The following is a 22,036-nucleotide window of genomic DNA, read 5'->3' on the forward strand; positions in this document are numbered from 1 at the left end:
CTTGTAACATATTCTTCAAGATTGCAGTGCAAGAGATGTGGACCTGCGTGCGCACTCAAGCATCTCTCGTAGCTTACTAATACATCATGTATGGTCGCTAAAGTTTCAAAAGAGGAGGATACGAAAGAGAAGCAATGGTAGGAAAAAAAAAACATTGTAGGAGACAGGGTGAAAAGATACAGAGTTCAGAACGCTGCAGAGAACGAATGGGAAACGAAGAGGAAAAAGAGAATCAAGAGGAGAAAGCCTGGGAAAGCCAGGTCTCCGGATGGGAGATGAGCTCACTGGAAGTGAGAATGCGAGATCTCTGGAGTAATGGAGGAAGGAAAGGAAAGAGACTAGATATTAACACATACTGATATATATATATATATATATATATATATATATATATATATATATATATATATATATATATAAACTGAAAACTAATCAAAAAATGAATGGAGAGAATAGTTGAACATTAACTATCACCTCTCAGCGGATGGTACACCAGAAAACACCTATTTCCACCACTTACAACCCCTCTTCCACTCTCCCCATCCCACCAGCACCTTCCAGATGGCACCCCACACTGCTAGCGGAAGTTCCCCAAAAGATTTCCGGTCCCCAGCCCCCTAAGCATGGGTCCACTTCCGGCAGATACTGCTGCTGTTACCTTCTGCTGGTGGCGGTTGGTGATGGTGAAGGAAGGAGGTGGGCGGAGTGGGAGCACACGGTGGTAGAGATACTGACTGTGTTGCTGGTAAGCTTCCATTTCTGACCATCAGAAGTACAGCAGCCAGAGATACTGAACACACAACAACAGCGCTTCCTCCTCGCCCTTATCAAACTTGTCAAAAGCTTCAAAAATGACAGTCTGCTTGTAGTTGATCCGTCCTTCCATAACAATGGCACTAAATTCACTTCAGCTTGACCGTAATATTCTTACGTGTGAAGCAAGACAAAGGTATAACCAAATTAGACGTGATGGAGTAAAGATTCCGGTTTCCCTGGATGTCTTCACACACTGGGCTCAGAATGCATGATAAGGCTCATCAATTAGCATAAACCTGCCGCCATGAAGGATGAAGATTACCTCCCTGGGTCTATCTAGAAGTAACCTTAAAACAGCACCTAAGAGGAGTCTTCCAACAATCAGTAGAACAAGAAACGAAGACGAACATGATCAAAATCACTAAGATTTAAGACAAAGGTAAAATCAGCAGATCCATCATAATCACACACACAGGAATCAAATACACGTGATTCCACAAACAGAAGCAACAGCCACCTAAAATGTCTGCCAACCCAGGCTGGGCTACTGATACCCATGTGAGTTTGCCTCTCCTGCTGATACATAACAGGTCAAATGTAAACATTCCCAGCCAAGCTAATCCCACACTCTTGCAACATTACGCTCTTGAATATACATTACAATGTATATGTAGGCTTTCTATCCGCATCAATGACAGATACTTGAAAAACATCCTAATTCTGCATATTGTAAACAGTTCACTCGTTATACATTTTTGATGCATAATCCAATTATCGCTGTTCGCTGTTTCGTAAACGGTTCACTTACAATGTAAATTGCAGAATAATTCATTCACTGCCGTCCAATCCTTGTTGATAAATTTCTCACATGGTAACTTTTACTGTATTTCAATCATTGAGGCCCCGACTCTGGAGCGCCTGCTCCTCTGCATTCTGTTCTGCACCACCGCCCACGGAATGGGTAAGAGTCTACATTAAAATCTCGCTCTTCAAACAAGGGAAAAAAATCATCTGTACTCCCGAATTCTTGCAGCTACGAACTCCCACATTTCCTAACAATACATCACCTAAGAATACAATAAGCCAATCAAAAGTGTGGCTAATTACCTATTTGCATCATACATTTATACAGCACAGGGAGTTCTATACTCGTCGGGCCCCATCTCTTCAGAACTTAACTATCACAAAACTTTTACACCTATATTGTCAGCATTCATAATTTCACTATCCACGTTATTCCATCCATTCACTGCTCTAGTGCCACACAAGTACTTCTTTTACAACTCTTCTAAAAAGTTATTTTGCTTAATTTCACATTATGGCTTCTGTTTGTTATATATATCTCCTCATCTTTCGAAGAACTGCTCAGTGTGTGTGTGTGTGTGTGTGTGCCGTCATCACAATTCCCAACAGGCACCTCTGTCAACACAGACTTCAGGTAACGTGCATAAGTTATCTCTTAGAGCTCCGCCTGTTTCCGGCCTCCTGGTGTACTGCGCCATCCAGTCTCCCCGGCCCCGAGAGGGTCGAGCTGACCGCTGAAAAACACACACACACACACACACACACACACAAAAAAAAAAAACGCGAACACCCACAGGCTGGTGCGCGGCCCGAGTAGCCATGACAACTGCACGAACAAATACTACGACGCCAACACCTTTAATGGAAAAAAAAAAGACGTATGGCATCTATCTGTTTCTCCCCCACATGACAATAAAAGTATCCCCCGCAGTATAACACTATATACACCTCCCTCTCCCCTAACACACACAAGACAACCCCGTAATAAAACTCCTACATATAGCGTTTCATAATCAACGCTGTTATCAAGACAGTAATATGTCCGTCATCTCCCAGGGGGAAACTCCCTTAACTCCCCACGGTATAAGGCTCAAAAACTGGCGTGCTGCGCCGGACCCTTCGGCCGAGAGGGACGCCAGGGGGAGATGAATGAACATATGAATGAGAGGAACGCGTGAATGGGTCGGTATCGTCATTCATGATTCATTCTAAGTCCGGGTGTGTGTGTGTGTGTGTGTGTGTGTGTGTGTGTGTGTGTGTGTGTGTGTGCGCGCGTTGAGAGCGTGGGAGTGTTAATTCATTTTTCTCATTACTCTGAGACACGATCATATTGCTTCGTCACAGGGTACCATCGGAAGTCAACAGAATATTACATCCTACAGGAAGCTACCACTACACTGGAACCCCCTACATCAAGGCCATGAAAATACGACTAATAGCCTGGCCTATGTGATCCTCCTGTACAACAGCAACACAGAAAAGCCTTCTCCAACTGATAATCCAACAGAAAACGAACGATGGTGGAGGAAAATGAGAAGATTATGCGACGTCATGGCGGGAGCGACAGTGCTTGAGATGGAGGGAGGGTGTGAGTGGGTCAGCCGGCGCCCCCCACCACCACCTGACTCAGGGGGGGAGACTTCCGCCACTTGAAGGAGCAGCAGCAGTAGGAAGGGGTATGGGTCACAAGGGCCATCAGGGTCAGGTTAGGTTAAAGTGGATCTAGAGATCATCCGCCCGCGCACATCAATATGCTAAAATAATTCTGAAATCAGCAACATCGGTTTTCGATTTCTTATAGGTTTGGTCCTGCAACCGAAGCGCTCCATCACCCGATAATATCTGAAGGGTAAAAAACTTCAACTGGCATAAATCAAATTCTGAGATAAACATTACATAAGAACCAAGTCTTCTGAGAAACCTTTCACTTTAGGATAATTGTGCAAAATATCAATAATGAATGTTTGATAAAAGTTTAACAGCTGGGGCGAGGGAGCTATCATGCATGTGATTATATGTACTGTACGGGGAAGGGTTTCTAACACTGGCTGGGCGCCCATCTCTTGTGTGGTCAGCCAAGCAGCTGAGATGGCCTACTAGCGTACCCTAACGGACTCGTGCTACCAAGAGAGTCAACCTTGTTTGCAGTGGGAAACGATATCTGAACATCTGGCAATTGAACTACGTATATACCGCAAGGCGCGGCGGTGTGCCTTTATATACACTCACTCACTGGACCATTCACATTCATATAATTTGTCTCTTGTGTCTTTCACATATTACTAACTCGTAACGCCTAATATGCACATTCAAATTTGTTAAATTACCGTCAGCCTTTCGGAGCATGCCTCCTCACCAAGAAAAAGATAAAATCAAATATTAAGCGAATGAAAGGATCGAGAATGGAAGTAAAAAACGAGGTAACTTTAAACATGGCGACGGTAAGGCGGGAGCACTAGGTGCTACTCACATACCCGAGTGGTCGCTCTACACGGCTGAGCAAACACGGCTCCCCCCCCCTCATTCACCTTCCCCCACACACACGGGGCCTCCCCCCACAACACAGTCAGTGCATACGGGGGGTTTCTGTGTGTGTGTGTGTGTGTGTGTGTGTGTGTGTGTGTGTGTGTGGAAGGGGAGAACTATGTATGAGTTCTGTCTTCTCTGGTGAAAATGAGGGTGGCCTTAACTAAGGCTGTTACCCCCTTTGCATGGGAGAATCATCACGGGGCTCTGATGTTCTCTCATGGGGCATCTATGGGGGAGGAAGCTCGTGTTACGACTATTGTCGATGTAGAACAATGACACCCTGAGAGTCCAGTCTGCAGAAAACCTTATATATCAAGACTTTACACCAACAAGCATAACGGCCGATACCATAAACTACCATTTTACACCGCCCCATACCGCTGCCAACCACAGTTAACGACCATCATCACCCATGACCATCGCTATCACCACTACCCACCCACCACACCACCCACTATGGCCATTACTTCATCTCCCACTTCCTCTGTCCCTTTTTTCCCCCTCCCACCTTTCTTCCTTGGCCGCCCAACCGCACATCCATATAACGTCTTCAGGGTTAAGGGGTGGGGGGGAGTGGGTGGGAGAGGGGGGGACGACATGATGGGGGAAGAAGGGAGCTGTTACATCCACCTCCCACCCTCAGAGATCCCACCACGGCCTCGGCGTCTTGTGGAAACAGGGATTAGGCCACGTCCAGCGGCCGGCTGCGTCCACGAGAAGCAACGACCCTGATCCTCTTAACGAACCGTCGAATTAACCGTTAAGGCCTCAAGCAACCAGACAACGTATCAGTAGCTAGTGAGTGAGCCAAGCTCTCCATCGTCTCACAAGCGTTTTTTTTTTTTTCAGTTACTCCAGTGTAATTAACGCACCTAATTTCGTCCTTATCTAAATACTTTCCCCGACCACAGTCTGTTGTATGTAGGTATGGTTCTTCAGCCCAAGATATTTTGATCTAACCCCTCACACGTATGTCTTCCCGACGTTACCGGTACAACCTTCACCCGCCATTCTTCGTAAGTATCTCTTTGAAAACGTCTTCTTTTTATGTATATATACGAGGCCCATTGTTGCCGTGGTCCAACGTTGCGAGTTATGTGTGACGTCACTCATGTAAACAAACTTTCCCCCCACCCCCCCGCATTATAATAAATATTGGGCGGGAACAGATAACCTGTTCTCAACTGCATTATTCAGCCACACAATACGCTGCAGACGGCTGGAAACACCACAAATTACGGCTTTTACTTGTTAATAAAATGCATCACATTCTGATACAGTTTCCCCTGTGATTATGAAACATCACAAGGATCTGACACATTCTGGTTCATTCCATTCATCCCTCACGCAGTAATATTCCGCCCCTCCCCCATCCCGTACCTCACTCTCACCCTCCCTCCCCTATCCCTGGCCCCCCCCCCCATCTACGTCCTGCCCACATTTCTTAAGACCTGTTAAGAGCGGAAACAGCCTCCTGCGGCGCCGGGCGATATCCTTCTCTCGTCTCCTTCACCTATTCAAACGACATATCCTTCCACTCCCTGCCGTGACCGCCTCCCGCAGGATCCCCTCAACGCTTCCTTCTCACCATCAGCCATCTCCACCGCTCGTTTCCTGTTCCTCCGCCTCCCTCAACCCCCCCCCCCCTTCCCCTCCGCTCTCCTTCAGTCTACCTTCACTCCTGCCGTAAGACAATATATGTCTCATTATTGTATCATTCATCGTGCTCTCTCTCTCTCTCTCTCTCTCTCTCTCTCTCTCTCTCTCTCTCTCTCTCTCTCTCTCTCTCTCTCTCTCTCCTTTGTTAGTGTTCCCCTCTCCCCTCTCCGCGCCTGGCTGTGGCTCCTGCGGGCGGTCAGTCCTCGCCAGGACCGGAAACATCGCCTTGTAGCGACAAACGACGTCTTCAGACACACACCCTGCCACCGTCTTGGCCGGCTGGGTGAGCGGATGGACCACCACCACCACCACCACCAACCACCGCCTCCACCACCAAACCTCCCTCACTGTAATTGCCATTATTAGCATCAACGTCTGGGCACGACTGACCACGTCGATCAGGGCTCTATATCCAGCGACCCATAAGGCACAGTTTCCCCGCAGGATTGTTCGGACCGTCGAGCTTAATACATGCTCCTCTGAGCCCTCTCTACACTCCTACTCTGTCGTCTCCTTGCCATCCACGTCCTTCCTCTTGTTTACCTCTTGCCTCTGCCTCCCTCCCATACCAGCCTCCGTTCCACCGTGGGAAGGGAAGGCTTATAGTCTCCTGAATCAGTAGTGCTTTTCAGTCAAGTATAACTGGACATAATTAGCTCCTAACTTGTTACTTTGAGTAAGTTAGTCTATCATTTACTCTGAAGGTTGAGGTTATACGCAAGGTAGTACAGGTTATACGCAAGAACATACCCAGTATATCAGGGTTGGGTGAGAAGGAATCTAGTCTTCACGCATCCCCTCACCCCCCCAGCACTTCAGCCCCAGCAACCCATGAGGCTGGAGTTCCCATTGTGACGGCACACAATCTTGGGCCGGACGGAGCATACTTCCTGTCAATGTCTTGCCCTGTCCACACCTCCCTTCCTTCGCCTCCTCCCATGACACGCAAGGTTTCCTGTACAGTGGTTACACCTACGAATACCCCACTCCCTCAAGAAAACCCCAGTAGTCAGGGGATGGTGTAAGAGTGGCGGGATACGCGGTCTACGGGATGTGAAACCTTCTATCCCATAAACTATCCACACCCTCGTCTACTCTATCCACTCCTTGCTATGAAATCCCAGCTAAATCCATCAACCCCATCTAAAAAAAAAAAAAAAGTCAACCCCGTCCCAAGCACCTCAGGAAACACACACTATACATAAACACAGCCCAGCCCCTGGAAACCTCAAACCTCCTTGAACGTCTGATGGCGTCGGAGCCTCACCCTACAGACAATGGTAAGCCTGGCTGGACGCCTTCAAGGAGACCAGACCCCATCTGTGACGGGCTTCAGATGAGAAACTCAATCATTTTGAGTCAACGCAGAGCTTCAGTATCAACTGCTTTAACACCCAGGGCCTCCCACACAACACCAACACGTCCTACATTAAGAAAACATCCAAAATGCTCTTCCTCCCCTAGTGTGTCCTTCGCAAGGAGCGCCGGGAAGACCAAGAAGAGCGTTACTCCACAGCCTGACACCCTGTGAATGATGGTGAGTAAGTTACTCACCTCCTCACCCTACCCACTGACTTCCGGCACCGGAAGCCCTCCGCCGAGTGTCCTTAATCTCTGGAAGGTGGAAGACAACCTCCACCATCCTCTTTAAGACGTGGCCCACCCCAGCCACACTCTCTCCCCCCAACGAACCTTGCGCTCCCACCTGCTGCTCGGGTCATTCAGCCTCACTCATTCACTCACGATCTACTCATTCACCCTCCGTCCTTGCTGCTTCCTCCTCTCAGTACTCACCGATAAACTGGATGGCCTTTGGGAAGAAGGAGGCTAAGTTTTGGCTCCAATGATCGGCTATGGGGATCTGCATGTATTTGTAGGTCCCACACTCTTCGAACACATTCGGCAGGTTGGGGGTCACGTTGATTATATACTGTGGAGGGGAAAACGAGTATGGCATTAGTGAGTGGTGAAGGTCAAGACATGGCTGCCGTATACGGCAGGTTATCAAATGGGTGGAGTACAACATGGGGCTGCTAATGCATGGTATGTTTCACCAATACATAGGAAACTCTTAGGATGGAATATATATATATATATATATATATATATATATATATATATATATATATATATATATATATATATATATATATATATATATATATATATTGTCACTTATAGGGGAAGGGGGAAGACTATGAGGGTGTAAGAACAGCATAAGTCAATACAAAATATCTCATTACGCTACTTGTTCGTTGATATAATAAATACATGCGTCAACAAGAATAGTATACCAGAGAACATACAACGGCACGAACAGCAAAAAATGTATATATGTACAATTACGATGAAATACGAGGTCTGGGGAAGTTATGGTAACAAAGTAATACATAACATCATCAGACCAGCCAGGGCAGAGTTCTGTGGTGGTGGTGTTACACGAGAACCACAGGAACGAAGAGAAACCATGGAATGACACGGGGAGGGAAGCGCATGGGGTGAAAGATGGGGAGGAAAAGAGATTGGAGAAGAGAACGCGATGGAGGGGGAGTAAAAGGGCGAGAGCGCAGGGGGGAGGAGAGAAAACAATGGATACGATAAGGGAGGAGGGAGGGAAGGGAGGAGAGGGAGTCATGATCTCATGCAGGGTAATACGGGAAGTTTGAATACATGGATGAGGGAGGGACCAGCTCAGGGAATGGAAGGGTAAGAGGTACAAGGAGGGAGAGAGGCGTGAGAGTGAGTCATGCACCGACATTCCCTTCCCACTAGCTCCACCATCAGTGGAGAGAGAGAGAGAGAGAGAGAGAGAGAGAGAGAGAGAGAGAGAGAGAGAGAGAGAGAGAGAGAGAGAGAGAGGAGGTCGAACAGAACTGGTGAATGACTTGTCAACCCAGGGGCTGGAGGGAGGGGATGGGGGTAGCAGATCAGAGGGGGTGAGGGGAGAACTGGCTCAGTGGGTAAGCACTACCCACCCCCCAACCCACCCCTGGACTCACTCACCCTCCACTGAACCCATGAATGAACCCGTCAACGCATGAATGATCGAGGAAAGTACCACAAGTCAATGAAGAATGCACAGGCCCAACCTGCAAATGAAAGGATATGATGAATAAATGATTCCAACTTATATACACGGTGGTAATGAAGAGCCACAGCGACCCTGAGAAACCGATGTATAACCGACACACCGGATGTGAATGAATGAATGAATGAGTGACCTCGTCAAGCCGTTCTCCCCCCCCCCCCCACCTGAATGAATGAAGGTGAGGAGCTCGCCGCCAGTGGCCAGGAATGGGTAACGAGTCGGAGCCAAGACAGACGTGGGGGGGGGAGGGATCCAGGGGAGAGGGGGAGGGGGTGGAATGAATGAGTGAGTCTGGCAACTCGTTATGAATGATTCAGGGCCAGCATGAGTACATGGCCTCACGTGCCAGTCTCTGAGAGAGAGAGAGAGAGAGAGAGAGAGAGAGAGAGAGAGAGAGAGAGAGAGAGAGAGAGAGAGAGAGAGAGAGATCCCCCCACCCCTGCACGCATCAGTAAGCAGGAGGGGGTGGTGGTGGCGCTGCCTAACAATTAGAAGGTATCAGTGAACGAACCTGGGCTGGGAGGTGAGGTGAGGTGGGAGGGGGAAGCCAAGGTGTGCAAGTTCCCTCTCCCCTGGGCAAGTCCCCCCCCCCTACCCCAGTACATTCCACAACAGCGCCCCTCTCTCCTCTCCTCTCCTCTTCCCTCCCTTCCCCTACCCTTCAACTCCTCCGTGAGGCCATTTCTAAGGGCCATGACAACGTCTCTTACCCTCCCTCAGTAAATGGCCTGAAAATAGTACACCTAAACATCTTACAATCCCAACCTAAACACTACCATTCAAGGCCTTTTAAAGATTCCCTTAAACATTCAACTTAAAATATTCTTTAAAATGAAACTCCACTTTCTTCCTATAAACAGCTTCCCCCCCAAACCCTTAAGATCCCCCTCCTCCCCACCACGACACGCTCACCCCCCCCCCCCCATGGCCTCAGCCTCTCAAGGCAAGACAGCTAGTGAGCATCCGCGAGGCACAAGGGCGTATCTGCACTGGCAGCCCCTTCCCACCATAACCACCCCCTTACCCCCTATCATTACGTATACCCCCTTCCCATCCCCCTGTTACCATGGCCTTGGACGCATAACAAACATAAATCGATACAAAAATCTGTTGTGTATGAAACACTCATGCAAACGAAAGCATAAATACATACAATATATATATATATATATATATATATATATATATATATATATATATATATATATATATATATACACTGTACATGTGTGTGTGTGTGTGTTTTGTAGGTGTAAATACTATCAACAAGACATTTAAAACAGTATTACAGGATGACTGTGAAACGAAAGTCCACGAAAACTGTATCTCCGTCTCGAACACGAACGGATTCACATACATTCGTGATGACACGAAAGATCACACGGCTGAGTTCACTGCCTTCATACACCACGATCCCAAGTCCCGCATACCACAGCTTTCACATATCTACACCACATACCTACATAACCACACTTTCACCCACATACCAACACAACCATACACATATACATATCCACATACACTTTGACCCATATACCAACATAGCCATAAACATATACACATCCACATGCACTTTGACCCACATAACAGCACAGTCATACGCATATACACATGCACTTTGACCCACATACCGGCATAGCCATACACATATACATATCCAAATGCACTCACCCACATACCAACATAGCCACACGTATACAAATCCATATATCTACCCTTTGACCACATAGCTATACAACTCTATATATAAACACACCTTTTAATGACAATATAACCTATACTTTCATACCCTTAAACAGTATACCTGATATACCCATTGGTCCTCAAAACAGCATATCAAACACACACCTCAAAGGCCTCCCACAACATACCACATGTCCTCATACTCACTCAAAGACTCCCGGCCACATTCAACCCAAGAGCAACACGCTGGCATACCTGCAGTATACCCACATATCGACATACTCAGCATACCTCTCTCTCACCCCGCACTGCCCCTTGTTCGAATGAAAAGCCCCAGGTAGATGGGGAAAGGAGGGGTTGGGGGTAGGCAGGTATGCCCGGAATGCTGTGTTTGGAGAGAAGGAGAGGAGGGAGGGGGAAGAGAAAGAGGGGGAAGGGAAGGGAAGAGATAAAGATAAGAGGTAAATATAAGCAAAGTAAATGAATATAAGATAAACAGAAAATGATATACCTAAAACGTATTTGGTGGTTGGGGGAGGGAGGGAGGGAGAGAGAGGGGACAAGGAGTAAAGACTGGCTTGATGAGATATATATATATATATATATATATATATATATATATATATATATATATATATATATATATATATATATATATATATAGAGAGAGAGAGAGAGAGAGAGAGAGAGAGAGAGAGAGAGAGGTAAGATGATGATGATGGCGAGAGGGCTGACACAAGTGCGCGTCTTGGGGAGAGAAAGATGAAGTTAGAACCAGGGTATTCCCCCCTTCCCTGCTGCTGGAGATAAAGGGGGTGGGGGAGGAGATGGGCCAAGGTATGCCGTGGCGGAGGGGAAGAAAAACCGGCTGTGATTATGGACGCGGGAAAGGGGAGGGGGAGGGATGGTGAATGAGGGGGGGAAAGGGGTATAGTGAATGGGGGGAAGGGGAGGGGGGGGTAGTGAATAAGGAGGAAGGGGGAGTAACAATAAAGTGAAGGCAAGAACCCCACCCTCGTGTACGGCTTTTTTGATACGATTTATGGAACGGAATAAAAAACGGGGAGGGGGGATCCGGCGGAGGGGAGACTAACAAAAAAAGGAAAGGCAGGTAAAAGTCAGCTTCTTTGATGAATGATAAAGGGGGCGGGGTGAGAGAGGCCATGGGTGGGGGAGGGGGGGAATGTTAACCCTGAAAGGAAGGAAGTATGAATGAAAGTTCAAGTTAGGCTGGGAGGGGGGGAGGGGAAGGGAGGCGCTTGTGATGGGAGGCTGAGGTGGGCGGGGGGGGGGGAGAAACTCTGACCCTGCGTGTAAGGTGGTACTGAGTGTAAGAGTGCGTGAGGAGGGGTAGCGTGTCATGAGTGTGTCGGAGGAGGAGGGAGTGAGTGAGCCTTTGCGGGAAGGGGCGGGGCGGGGGGGGGGGGGGGAAATGAGGGAGGCAACTCGCGAGTACGTATGCAAGGGGATTCTACTCGCTAGTGTGGAGGGGAGGGGCATGTAGGTTAGGGGTGGGAGTAGCAGCAGCTCGCGAGCGTGTGACGGGGGAGCTTGGAATGCACGGAGAGAGTGTTGGAGGGAGGAAGGGAGGGAGGGGGCGGAGGGGAGGGGGTTGAAGGGAGGAGTGAACCAGCCAAGCAAGATGGGGAGAAACTGGTGTTCAGATTCCAAACACCAGTTTGGAATAAAACACGCCCCTGACGCCACCTACCGGCCCTTCCAACGAGCAGGACGCAACTGGGGACATCCTGCTGGAATTCGGGCCCTCGCCACACCACCAGAGCCAAAAATCTGGAAATTCACTCGAGGAGAACTGGGGTAGCGCACCTTATCGACGTCCATTAACTTATCAGAATATTATAACCGAAAGACTTTGTCGTGTCGGTATCACAGTAAAGGTCGGCGTCATTCACCATGAAGAAATTTGGCCGGCAAGAGTCCTTCCTAGAGCCTAGAACAACAATAGAAGTGATGAGACGAATGAATGGAATTGTCTAGAATCTAACCTCGGGCACCTGACGGCAGTGTTGCCATACGGGGCTCCCCAGTATTCAGCCCCAAGTGCCACATTCGCTCGAGGTCGACACACACACACACACACACACACATATATATCAACTCACGTAGAAATATATCAAGTCATCACACTGGGTTAATCTAAAGTGACTTTTCGTCACCAGTTCTGCCAGCGAATTTTTTTTTTTGTTATCAAGAGAAGCGAGATTTAATAAAGGAAAAAATTACGACTGTATATCAATGATCCCGGCAATCACAGTCAGCCATTCAGTTCGATGAGGTACCCATGTGAGCGTCCACTGTATTGCCACACTCCGACCACCACCATTTTCATCATCATTCAACAATAAACGTAGGGTAGCCTCCACCATCATCCCACCTTCGTCACCATGAAAGAAGAAGTCACTCCTATACCCGTCACCATCACCATTCCTCACTGTCAGTTCAACTGGTGTACACACACATACACACACACACACACACACACACACACGCCTTTCACCCGCGTGGCAGCAGTTACTTCACTTCACACACTCAACCTTACTGACTGACGTTGCTCTTACTCCGCCTCCTCCAGCCCCGCCGATCCCCCACCCCACCCCACCCTCTCACCCCGCTCCATCTCCCTCACACTCTTCACAATCCTCACCCTCCCCCACCACGACAGACCGGGTCAGCCCCCAGCCAAAAGACAGGACCCCTCTCCGGAGAGAGAGAGAGAGAGAGAGAGAGAGAGAGAGAGAGAGAGAGAGAGAGAGAGAGAGAGAGAGAGAGAGAGAGAATCATAAGGTCTAACGTTAGACCTTTAAGTACCCCACCCTGATCTCTCGTGACGTAATCTCCCCCCACCCCACAGCGCCCCCGATAAGAGCCGATAAAGGTCATATAGGGAGGCCAGCTCCACAGGGGTAGGGATGTGGCCCTGAGCTCTGCCCTAAGTGAACCCTTATCAGTGTACCTTATCGCCATCTAAGTCAACCCTTAGCAGATGCCTTATCAACGGACCTCCGATACCCTCGATAACCTGTGTTGGTGGTGGTGGTGGAGGACGGTCGCGCGAGTGGTGGAGGCGGACCAGGCCTGCGCTAGTTTGGGATTAAGTGTGAGAGAGAGAGAGAGAGAGAGAGAGAGAGAGAGAGAGAGAGAGAGAGAGAGAGAGAGAGAGAGAGAGAGGTAGCCAGACAAGCGGTACACACAGGTGCCCTTCACAACCAGAACCACCAACAAGTAAAACTAAAAAAAAAGAAAAAAGAACTAGTTCAACGGAGGAGCCACCATACGACTCACCCCGGCCGTCACCCACCCCGAGACCAAGCCCCCTCCCCTCCCCTTTGCCAGGGGGGCCGGAAACCTCGTTTTGTTTTTGTATTGCCCCCCCCCCCCCTCGTCTACAGCAACCCCCACAACCTCCCAGACGGTGGTGTGTCCACACCGCATATCAACTTAAAAAAAAAAACAATGAAAAACAGAGGGGTAATAATAAATTCCCCCCCTCCCGCTCCCAGGTCACCTCATCACTGGTGGCATCATCGCTCACACACACAGAGAACCTCTGGCAATTACCGTGAGGAGGACTAAGTAAGCCTATCAGTAATCAAGATTATCTCTCCTGCCGTGTGTGTGTGTGTGTGTGTGAGCGGAGCACCCTACCTACAGGAGGAGGTAAGAACAACACTTGGTTTAACCAAACTAAGGAATCTTGGACACGTGAGGGGTCAGGACTCACCCTAATCTTATGTCTATTAAGCGCGTCACGATCCCCGGAGTTTTTGGCGTTGCCGAGGTAGAGGTGCGGGAGGATCTCGACGGGGAAGCCGAGGTCGTCGAGGGGCGTGTCCCTCCCGAGGGAGGAGTCGCACGCGCCCTCCACCGCCTCCTCCTCCGCCTCCAGGCACGTGATTCTCAGGCTCTTCAGGCCCACGATGGGCGGTTCCGACGCAGACTCGCACCACTCGGGGAACCGTGACCGGAACTCCTCAAATCCTCCTGCAGGGGGGTAGACAAGACATGGTTAAATCCTCCTGCTGGAGAACAAAGACACATAAGACATGGCAAAATCCTCCTGCTGGGGGTCAGACAATATCTTGACACACCCTCCAGCCTTCCCTGATGTGACAGGGAGGAGAAGGAATATAACACCTTAATGAGCTAAGATAATTAGGTTTACTGGTATAATATAATGCTCTCGTCACCGTCTAATGAGAGGGTGGGAGGAAGAAGTCATGGGTTTACATAACTGATTCGTGTTGACTTGGACTCCATCCGACCTGGGGCAGAACGTATAGACATTAGAAAGTAGAGATAAGACAGATAAGAGATAAGATCGACACTAACATCATTCACAACACCACATACAGCCACTTCCTCCTCCTCCTCCTCCTCCTTCCTCCTGCAAGGGGAGGTCACCACACAGGAACCACCTCCTCCAACGGTACTACTCAGCGGTTCTAAGACCCGCTAAACGGTCCAAAAACGTACGGAAACGACGCTGAGAAAGGAACAGGTTTGGTGTGAATCAGCTGCTTGATGGTACACACACACACACTGACCAATTATGAAACTTAACCTTCAACTGTTCTCTAACACTTGCTGAAATAACCCTTACTTAATACTTTTTTTTTTCCCAAGCGTATATATATATATATATATATATATATATATATATATATATATATATATATATATATATATATATATATATGAAACAAAAGCTGGCATTAGTCCTCACATAATTCGAAAATGATACATTGTATGAGGCGATGGAGTAACAGTGGCCCCTGTGTGAGTACTACCACCGCACAGCCTTCCTGACGCACCTTATAATATGACACGGATTACGACCCAACAGAAACATTTAGAACACACGTGACGACGTGAGTTGCACATATATGGACGGCTCGCACGCGTACTTATCCAAGTCAAGAGCCCGGTTATCAATACTGTCAATAACCATCCTCGGCCAGTGTTCAGATCAACACACACACACACACACACACACACACACACACACGTTCAATTATGAGGGAGTTTTAGGCCAAGGCTGGGGATACAGGCTGGTCAACCCTTACAGCGGACGACCACCTCATTACCACCAAGCCAATCCATCTAGATCGTCTCCCTCCCTCTCCTTCTCAAGCACGAATGACATAATTGTCGACCGGAGTCATAACTACTCTAACTAGTCATTATGTGGCACGCCAATTAACCTATCCAATTAACGGAGCGGAGGTCATTTTGGAGGGTAAGTGGTTCGGACCCGTGGTAAGTGGTACACCGGCGCTGTGGGAGGAGCTGACGTATATACTGCTGCTGGAAGGACCTGCTTATATATATATATATATATATATATATATATATATATATATATATATATATATATATATATATATATATATATATATATATATATAACTGCATACATGTACCAGTTATACATATGGTGTGTAATGAAATACTGTGTGATTCCGGTTCTGCAGTAACGAGATGGGGGGGAGGTGTTAGGATAAGGGAGGGAGTGTACAGAGAGAGGGAAGAAGGATGGAGAGGGGTCCACCTAGAGGTATATACCAAAATACAGGAAGGACATAAGACCAAGTCCCACACATACACGTACGCACTTGTAAATCTCCCTCCCAGCACAGTACAAATAGGTACTTACACACACACCAGCAGTGCTTTTTGCCTCCATACTTACAACTACTACTAGAGCTTACTTAGAACTACTCTTGCTTACAAACGTGGGGGCTTCTGTGCTTTTTACCATTTATTTCTTGTTTTCTTCTTTCAAAACCTTCTCTCTCTCTCTCTCTCTCTCTCTCTCTCTCTCTCTCTCTCTCTCTCTCTCTCTCTCTCTCTCTCTCTCTCTCCCGCGACAGCCACCAACCCACCAGGCGAGGCATCTCCAAGGCCAACACGAGCACGTCAGATAAAACAGCAGTCGAACAAACGAATTCAAAATGCAGTGTATTATTCAGTGTGGTGTAAGGCGTCCCTGAACAGTTCGGTGATTCTGGTGTGTGTGTGTGTGTGTGTGTGTGTGTGTGTGTGTGTGTGTGAATGATCTCTTGTATTCTAAAACATCATACGTTCGTGCATATCATGACTGACTTAAACCACTTTAACACAAGTAAACCATAGTTTAGGTACACCATTTTCATACATGTATATGTATATATATCATGACCTTCGCACACGTACAACCCCCGTTCATACATGGTATTCAGAGCCACATTCATACAACAGTGGACGACATACGTAAAAGTACAGAGGTCAGTATGTGCGGGCGCGCGGGAGGGCCGAGGAGCTAGTTCAAGATGCCTTATATGGACGAAATTCTGCCACCCAACTGGGGGCCACATTCCTGCTGTGGTGGTGGTGGTGGAGGTCTGGGTGTACAGGTGTACATCCCCCACCAAAGACAAGTGTACTACAGGGTGTACAGAGTCCCGTGTATCTGTGAGTGGTTCCTCATGTGTACCTTTTGAGGTAGTGCAAACACACACATACAGATACAGATGTACACACGCACACGCATGTGTGTGTGTGTGTGTGTGTGTGTGTGTGTGTGTGTGTGTGTGTGTGTGTGTGTGTGTGTGTGTTCTGGAGGGCCCCAGAGCTCATAATTACCTTACATGCCAGCACGTCCAAGGAAGGGTGGGGTGGGAGGTGGTGGTCACTGGTGGTAATGGTAGCGGCGGAGGGTGGGAGGTGATGGTGGAGGTGGTGGTGGGGGGTGATAATGGTGGTACTGGACGTTACGGCCGTAACAGTGGCCGTAACGCTAGCGTGTGTGTGTGTGTGTGTGTGTGTGTGTGTGTTCGTTAGTTTGGTCGTGCCGGGTGAGGGAGGTGTTGCTCTAAACAGCTAGGAGGGGGTGGGGGGTGAACTGAAGATTGGTAACACTGCTGGATGTGGTCTTGCTTGCTCCGTAGTGGGGGTGTCAGCCGTCAGCGTCAGCCACACTACGGTTATGCTGAGTGTCAGCCACACTACGGTCATGCTGGGAGTGTCAGCCACACTACGGTCATGCTGTGAGTGTCAGCCACACTACGGTCATGCTGGAGGTGTCAGTCGTCAGCATCTCATCAAGTATCATGATATATTTTCCATGATTATTTCAAGTATAGAAGTGTTTCAATATCTTATGTTTCAATGTTGAAACAAAAAGTGTTTTGAGCTAAAAAAAAAAAAAAAAATACCCTGAACTATTACCTACAATGTATGGCACTTTAAGCAGAAAAATAGATTTCCTTAAAAAACCACTCATTGCAAGAAGTATTTTCAAGCTGAATACAAATCTGGAGTTAATCAAAATATCGTTTGGTCGTCGTTATGACCCTTAATGAAACCGTTAAATGATGTCAATTTAAAAGTATCATTAGCATCGTATTTACTGCGTATGTATCGGGAACTCAAGAGCATTAGGATATAATTTCCATGATCATTTCAAGTACAGAAGTGTTTCAATATCTTATTTTTCAATGACGTCTACCTGACACCAACGTGGCACAGTGATGTCATCGCCACGTCAAACAGGCGAACGCCAATCACAGACCAAGGGTAGAGGAAGATGGGGGTGGGGGAGATGATGGGGTTGTACAGGATCATAATATGTCTCGCTGTCTACGACCAGCCCTAAGGGCAGGATGAACACCTGGGACTGTCTGGGAGGATCGACTGCCGCGACTAGGATTCGAACCCATGCGGGCCCATGCTGATTCATGGAGAGCAACTTTGACCACTATACCACGAAGTGCAATACATGTCTGTCTTCATAATAATAATAATAATAATAATAATAATAATAATAATAATAATAATAATAACAGCGATTAACAAGGTAGGCCTAATAATGCAAATGCACCTCAGGCTGAAAATACAGAATAGATACACACTAAATACAGTGTGGGGCTGTAACGAGAGAGGAAGGGAGGGAGGAAGGGAGGGGATGAACCCGTGTGTGTGTGTGCGTGTGTGTGTGTGTGTGTGTGTGTGTGTGTGTGTGTGTGTGTGTGTGTGTGTGTGTGTGTGTAGGGTGATGGAGGGTAGGGAGAGGTGGAACAAGTCTTGCCACCACCCGATACCCGGTTAAGCTATCCCCACCCCTAATGCTACACCTACGGCGCCAACACCACATCAAAGCGGGTCAGGGACGAGAGAGAGAGAGAGAGAGAGAGAGAGAGAGAGAGAGAGAGAGAGAGAGAGAGAGAGAGAGAGAGAGGAGGGGCTACGCTGTTCGAGGAGGCGCGGTGGTCACGGTGTGGGGTCAGAGGAGTAAGCCTACAGGAGCCAGTACCAGTACTTAGCTCTGTGACAGCGCCCGACTCACCTTACACCCAGTGTGTTACTCATGAACTCCCCTCACCTCACTCTGGGGAGGACCCCCTCTGACTCACCCAACATGGTCACACCACACCAACATGCCACATACGAATGAAAAATATCCATAGAAAGAAATGATAAAAAAAACCTGTAAGCTAATCTTGCAAAGGGGGAATTCTAAAAATGGTATAAAATTCTACGAAAAAAAGAAGAAGAAAATGTTCGTATCACAACAGAAGAAAGAAGTGGTAGATATTCTGCCCCTACAGTGAATACGTCCCACTGATTTCATCTTCCATTATCAGATATCGAAATATTCTTTCCGTATCGCCTAATATGACTACATGTGCTCAGATGTGTGTGTCTCTCTCTCAACCTAGGCCTCAGACGGGCAGTGTCAGCACTACATCTGCCCACGTGGGTATACACAAAGACATACCCACGCAACAGCTGATCACACACAACATAAACAAACTCATTCACAAATACGGCACCAGAGGGATGGAAGCTTGCCTCTCTCTCTCTCTCTCTCTCTCTCTCTCTCTCTCTCTCTCTCTCTCTCTCTCTCTCTCTCTCTCCTTCTCTGGTTCAATCACAAGTCTTCCTTCATCACGTCAGGTATACCCGACCTCTACACCTCAATCATATGTTATCACATACAAAACAGCTGATTATGTATCGTTTGTTATTACATTAGAAAACTCCCCAAATCTTAACCTTAAAATGGGTCTCATACTAAAAGTCCCCTTAACACTTCACATCTAATACTAATGCCGTTTTATTTCCAACCTTAACATAAAAAGGCCCCCTTTTTCCACCTTGAGTACAGCACTGTCATGCCTGGACATGGTCTACAGCTGATCATGGGCGGCGGGGAACTTGATCCCAACGGTCACCCACCTTAAGGTTCCTCCTGGCCTACCGCTCCCGCCCACTGCCTAACAACGACCAGTTCATTCATACAAACCCCGGGCCCCCACCGGTTACCACTGGTCGACCCGACCAGCCACTTTAAAAGCATAACTAAAATAACGAGAGCTGTGCTGATCTTTCGGCCACACATGAATAATTCAACGCAGACAGAAATAAACCCAGATAACAAAAGGGGTTCGGCAGGTTTTAATATCAATTAATCCCCGCGTTGATCACCCCCAACCCAACCGCGCTCAGGGGGACAACGATCTACAGCCCTCAGACCCCACACCACATCGCCTCCATATTCATGAGTCAAGTCAATTCATGCGTCATAAAAATTTACGCAACTCCATCGTAAACACGGAGTCATGACTCGCCCAGAACTATTTACATAATCCAAATAATACCAATAAAATTATTTTTTCCCTCCCTCGCCTCAGTGTGAAAACTGAGCACAGAGCAAGTCTGGCATAGTGACTGAAGCACAGAGCAAGTCTTCGTGATAAAGACAGGAATAAATCTTTATTCCCACAGTACACAGAGACACAGCAATGACTCAAAATATCTAAAAACATGATTAATTTGTTTAACAAACTAACTCCGCGAAGTCACCTGGAGCAGCACATTGCACAATGTCTCGACAGAAAATCCTCACACAGACTTACGAACATATACCATCAGTGATGTACGAACGCTGCGCTTTACGTCAGGCGTAATTCAACCTGCGTAACACTACATGCAACACCTACTTTGCTCTCTAAGTTCATGCTATTCTTTGAGACAAAAACAATGGAATTATCCAACGAGACATACGTAAAGCAAGAGAGGTCTGTAATCACAGTACCAGAGCTGAATAACACTATGTGTTTACATAAATATATATACACTGTGTGTGTGTGAGTGAGTGTACAGGTAGGTGTGTGTGTGTGTGTGTGTGTGTGTGTGTGTGTGTGTGTGTGTGTGTGTGCGCGCGCGCACGCTCGTACTCACCCGTCACCACACCCTAGACTTACACACCCAAACGCACCTGACCTAACACCTGGTCATCCTGCCCTACCCCCGACATTACCCCTCCCTCACCCCACACTATATGTGTAAGGAGGCCTAATCCCCCGTCCCTGCTCCACCTTAACTCCTTCCCCTAGGGTCTGCTAGACCAGCGCAGGTGTGACCTGCACACACACACACACACACACACACACACACACACACACACCGAAATAAACTAATATTTTCTTGTGTAATTTTTAGATGAATATCCAGATTTTCATTAGTATAATCACAGCCATTACAGACCCTTGAAGGACTGTGATCACAAATAAATTCATGTGTTGTTAAGTGAAACGTTAAGGGAAACAAACGAGTGAAGTGTTGAGTGAAGCAGGCGGAAGGTGAAACATGAAATGAAACAGGGGCGGGGTGAAACCTCACCGAGAGGAACCGTACACTCAAAAATCCGACGCGGACCCGTAACCAGGAGAGAACCGGTTTCCTGAACGGGGCAGATAAGGTAAGGTAAGGCCAAGCAGGGTAAGGCAAGGTAAGGTAAGGTAGGTAAGGTAAGGTAAGGTAAGGCAAGGTAAGGTAAGGTAAGGTAAGGTAAGGTAACACTACAGTGACCCACCAGCTCGGATCTTAGTGGCATTTTACTCCAGGCTGACATGAAGACCCCAGTGAGGGCCCGACCCCCCTACACCTCAGTCTCGCAGCGAAGGAATCCACTCTAGGCCAGCTCTTGCCAGCCATTACCACACACTGCCACCATCTCGAAAGAAAATACCAACCCACACATGAGATCGACATTTCAGCACCATACTGTCCCCCAGTGGTTGCCCTCAGGAACCATTGATAACTCTACAGCGGAGAGCAAACGCGAGGTTTAATCAGTGTCTGCAGATCCACGCAGGTGTAACCCTTCAGCAGCCACCAGGTGAAGTTCCTGTGGAGGGTCATGTCGAAGGGCTGGCCTGTCATGTCCTAGCGTCGTGCCGTCGTGTTCGAGGGTCGTGCCGTCGTGTTCGAGGTTCGTGCCGTCGTGTTCGAGGGTCGTGCCGTCGTGTTCGAGGGTCGTGCCGTCGTGTTCGAGCGTCGTGCCGTCGTGTTCGAGGGTCGTTCTCCCGGACTCAGAGATGATTTATAATAATAAAAACCTAATGTAACTTCAGACCATCATTATCTCCCTAGTTTATCCCCTGCATACAACCATACATAAGCCAAAACAAACCATACATTCCACCACACAAACACACAACCACCACACAAACA

At 47.8% G+C, this 22,036-nt stretch overlaps 1 protein-coding gene across 1 annotated transcript in view; it reads right to left on the reverse strand.

Moving 5' to 3' along the window:
• Positions 1-22,036, reverse strand: part of LOC139760798 (dual specificity protein phosphatase 7-like) — a 50,529-nt gene that overhangs the window by 12,617 nt on the left and 15,876 nt on the right. Inside the window, exons 2-3 of the mRNA XM_071684406.1 lie at positions 14,262-14,521; positions 7,543-7,678 (exon numbers count right to left, since the gene is read on the reverse strand). Coding sequence (XP_071540507.1) covers positions 7,543-7,678; positions 14,262-14,521 — 396 coding nt within the window. The remainder of the gene's footprint in view (positions 1-7,542; positions 7,679-14,261; positions 14,522-22,036) is intronic.

Source organism: Panulirus ornatus, chromosome 38 (assembly GCF_036320965.1).
Source record: "Panulirus ornatus isolate Po-2019 chromosome 38, ASM3632096v1, whole genome shotgun sequence".
Classification (NCBI taxonomy): domain Eukaryota; kingdom Metazoa; phylum Arthropoda; class Malacostraca; order Decapoda; family Palinuridae; genus Panulirus; species Panulirus ornatus.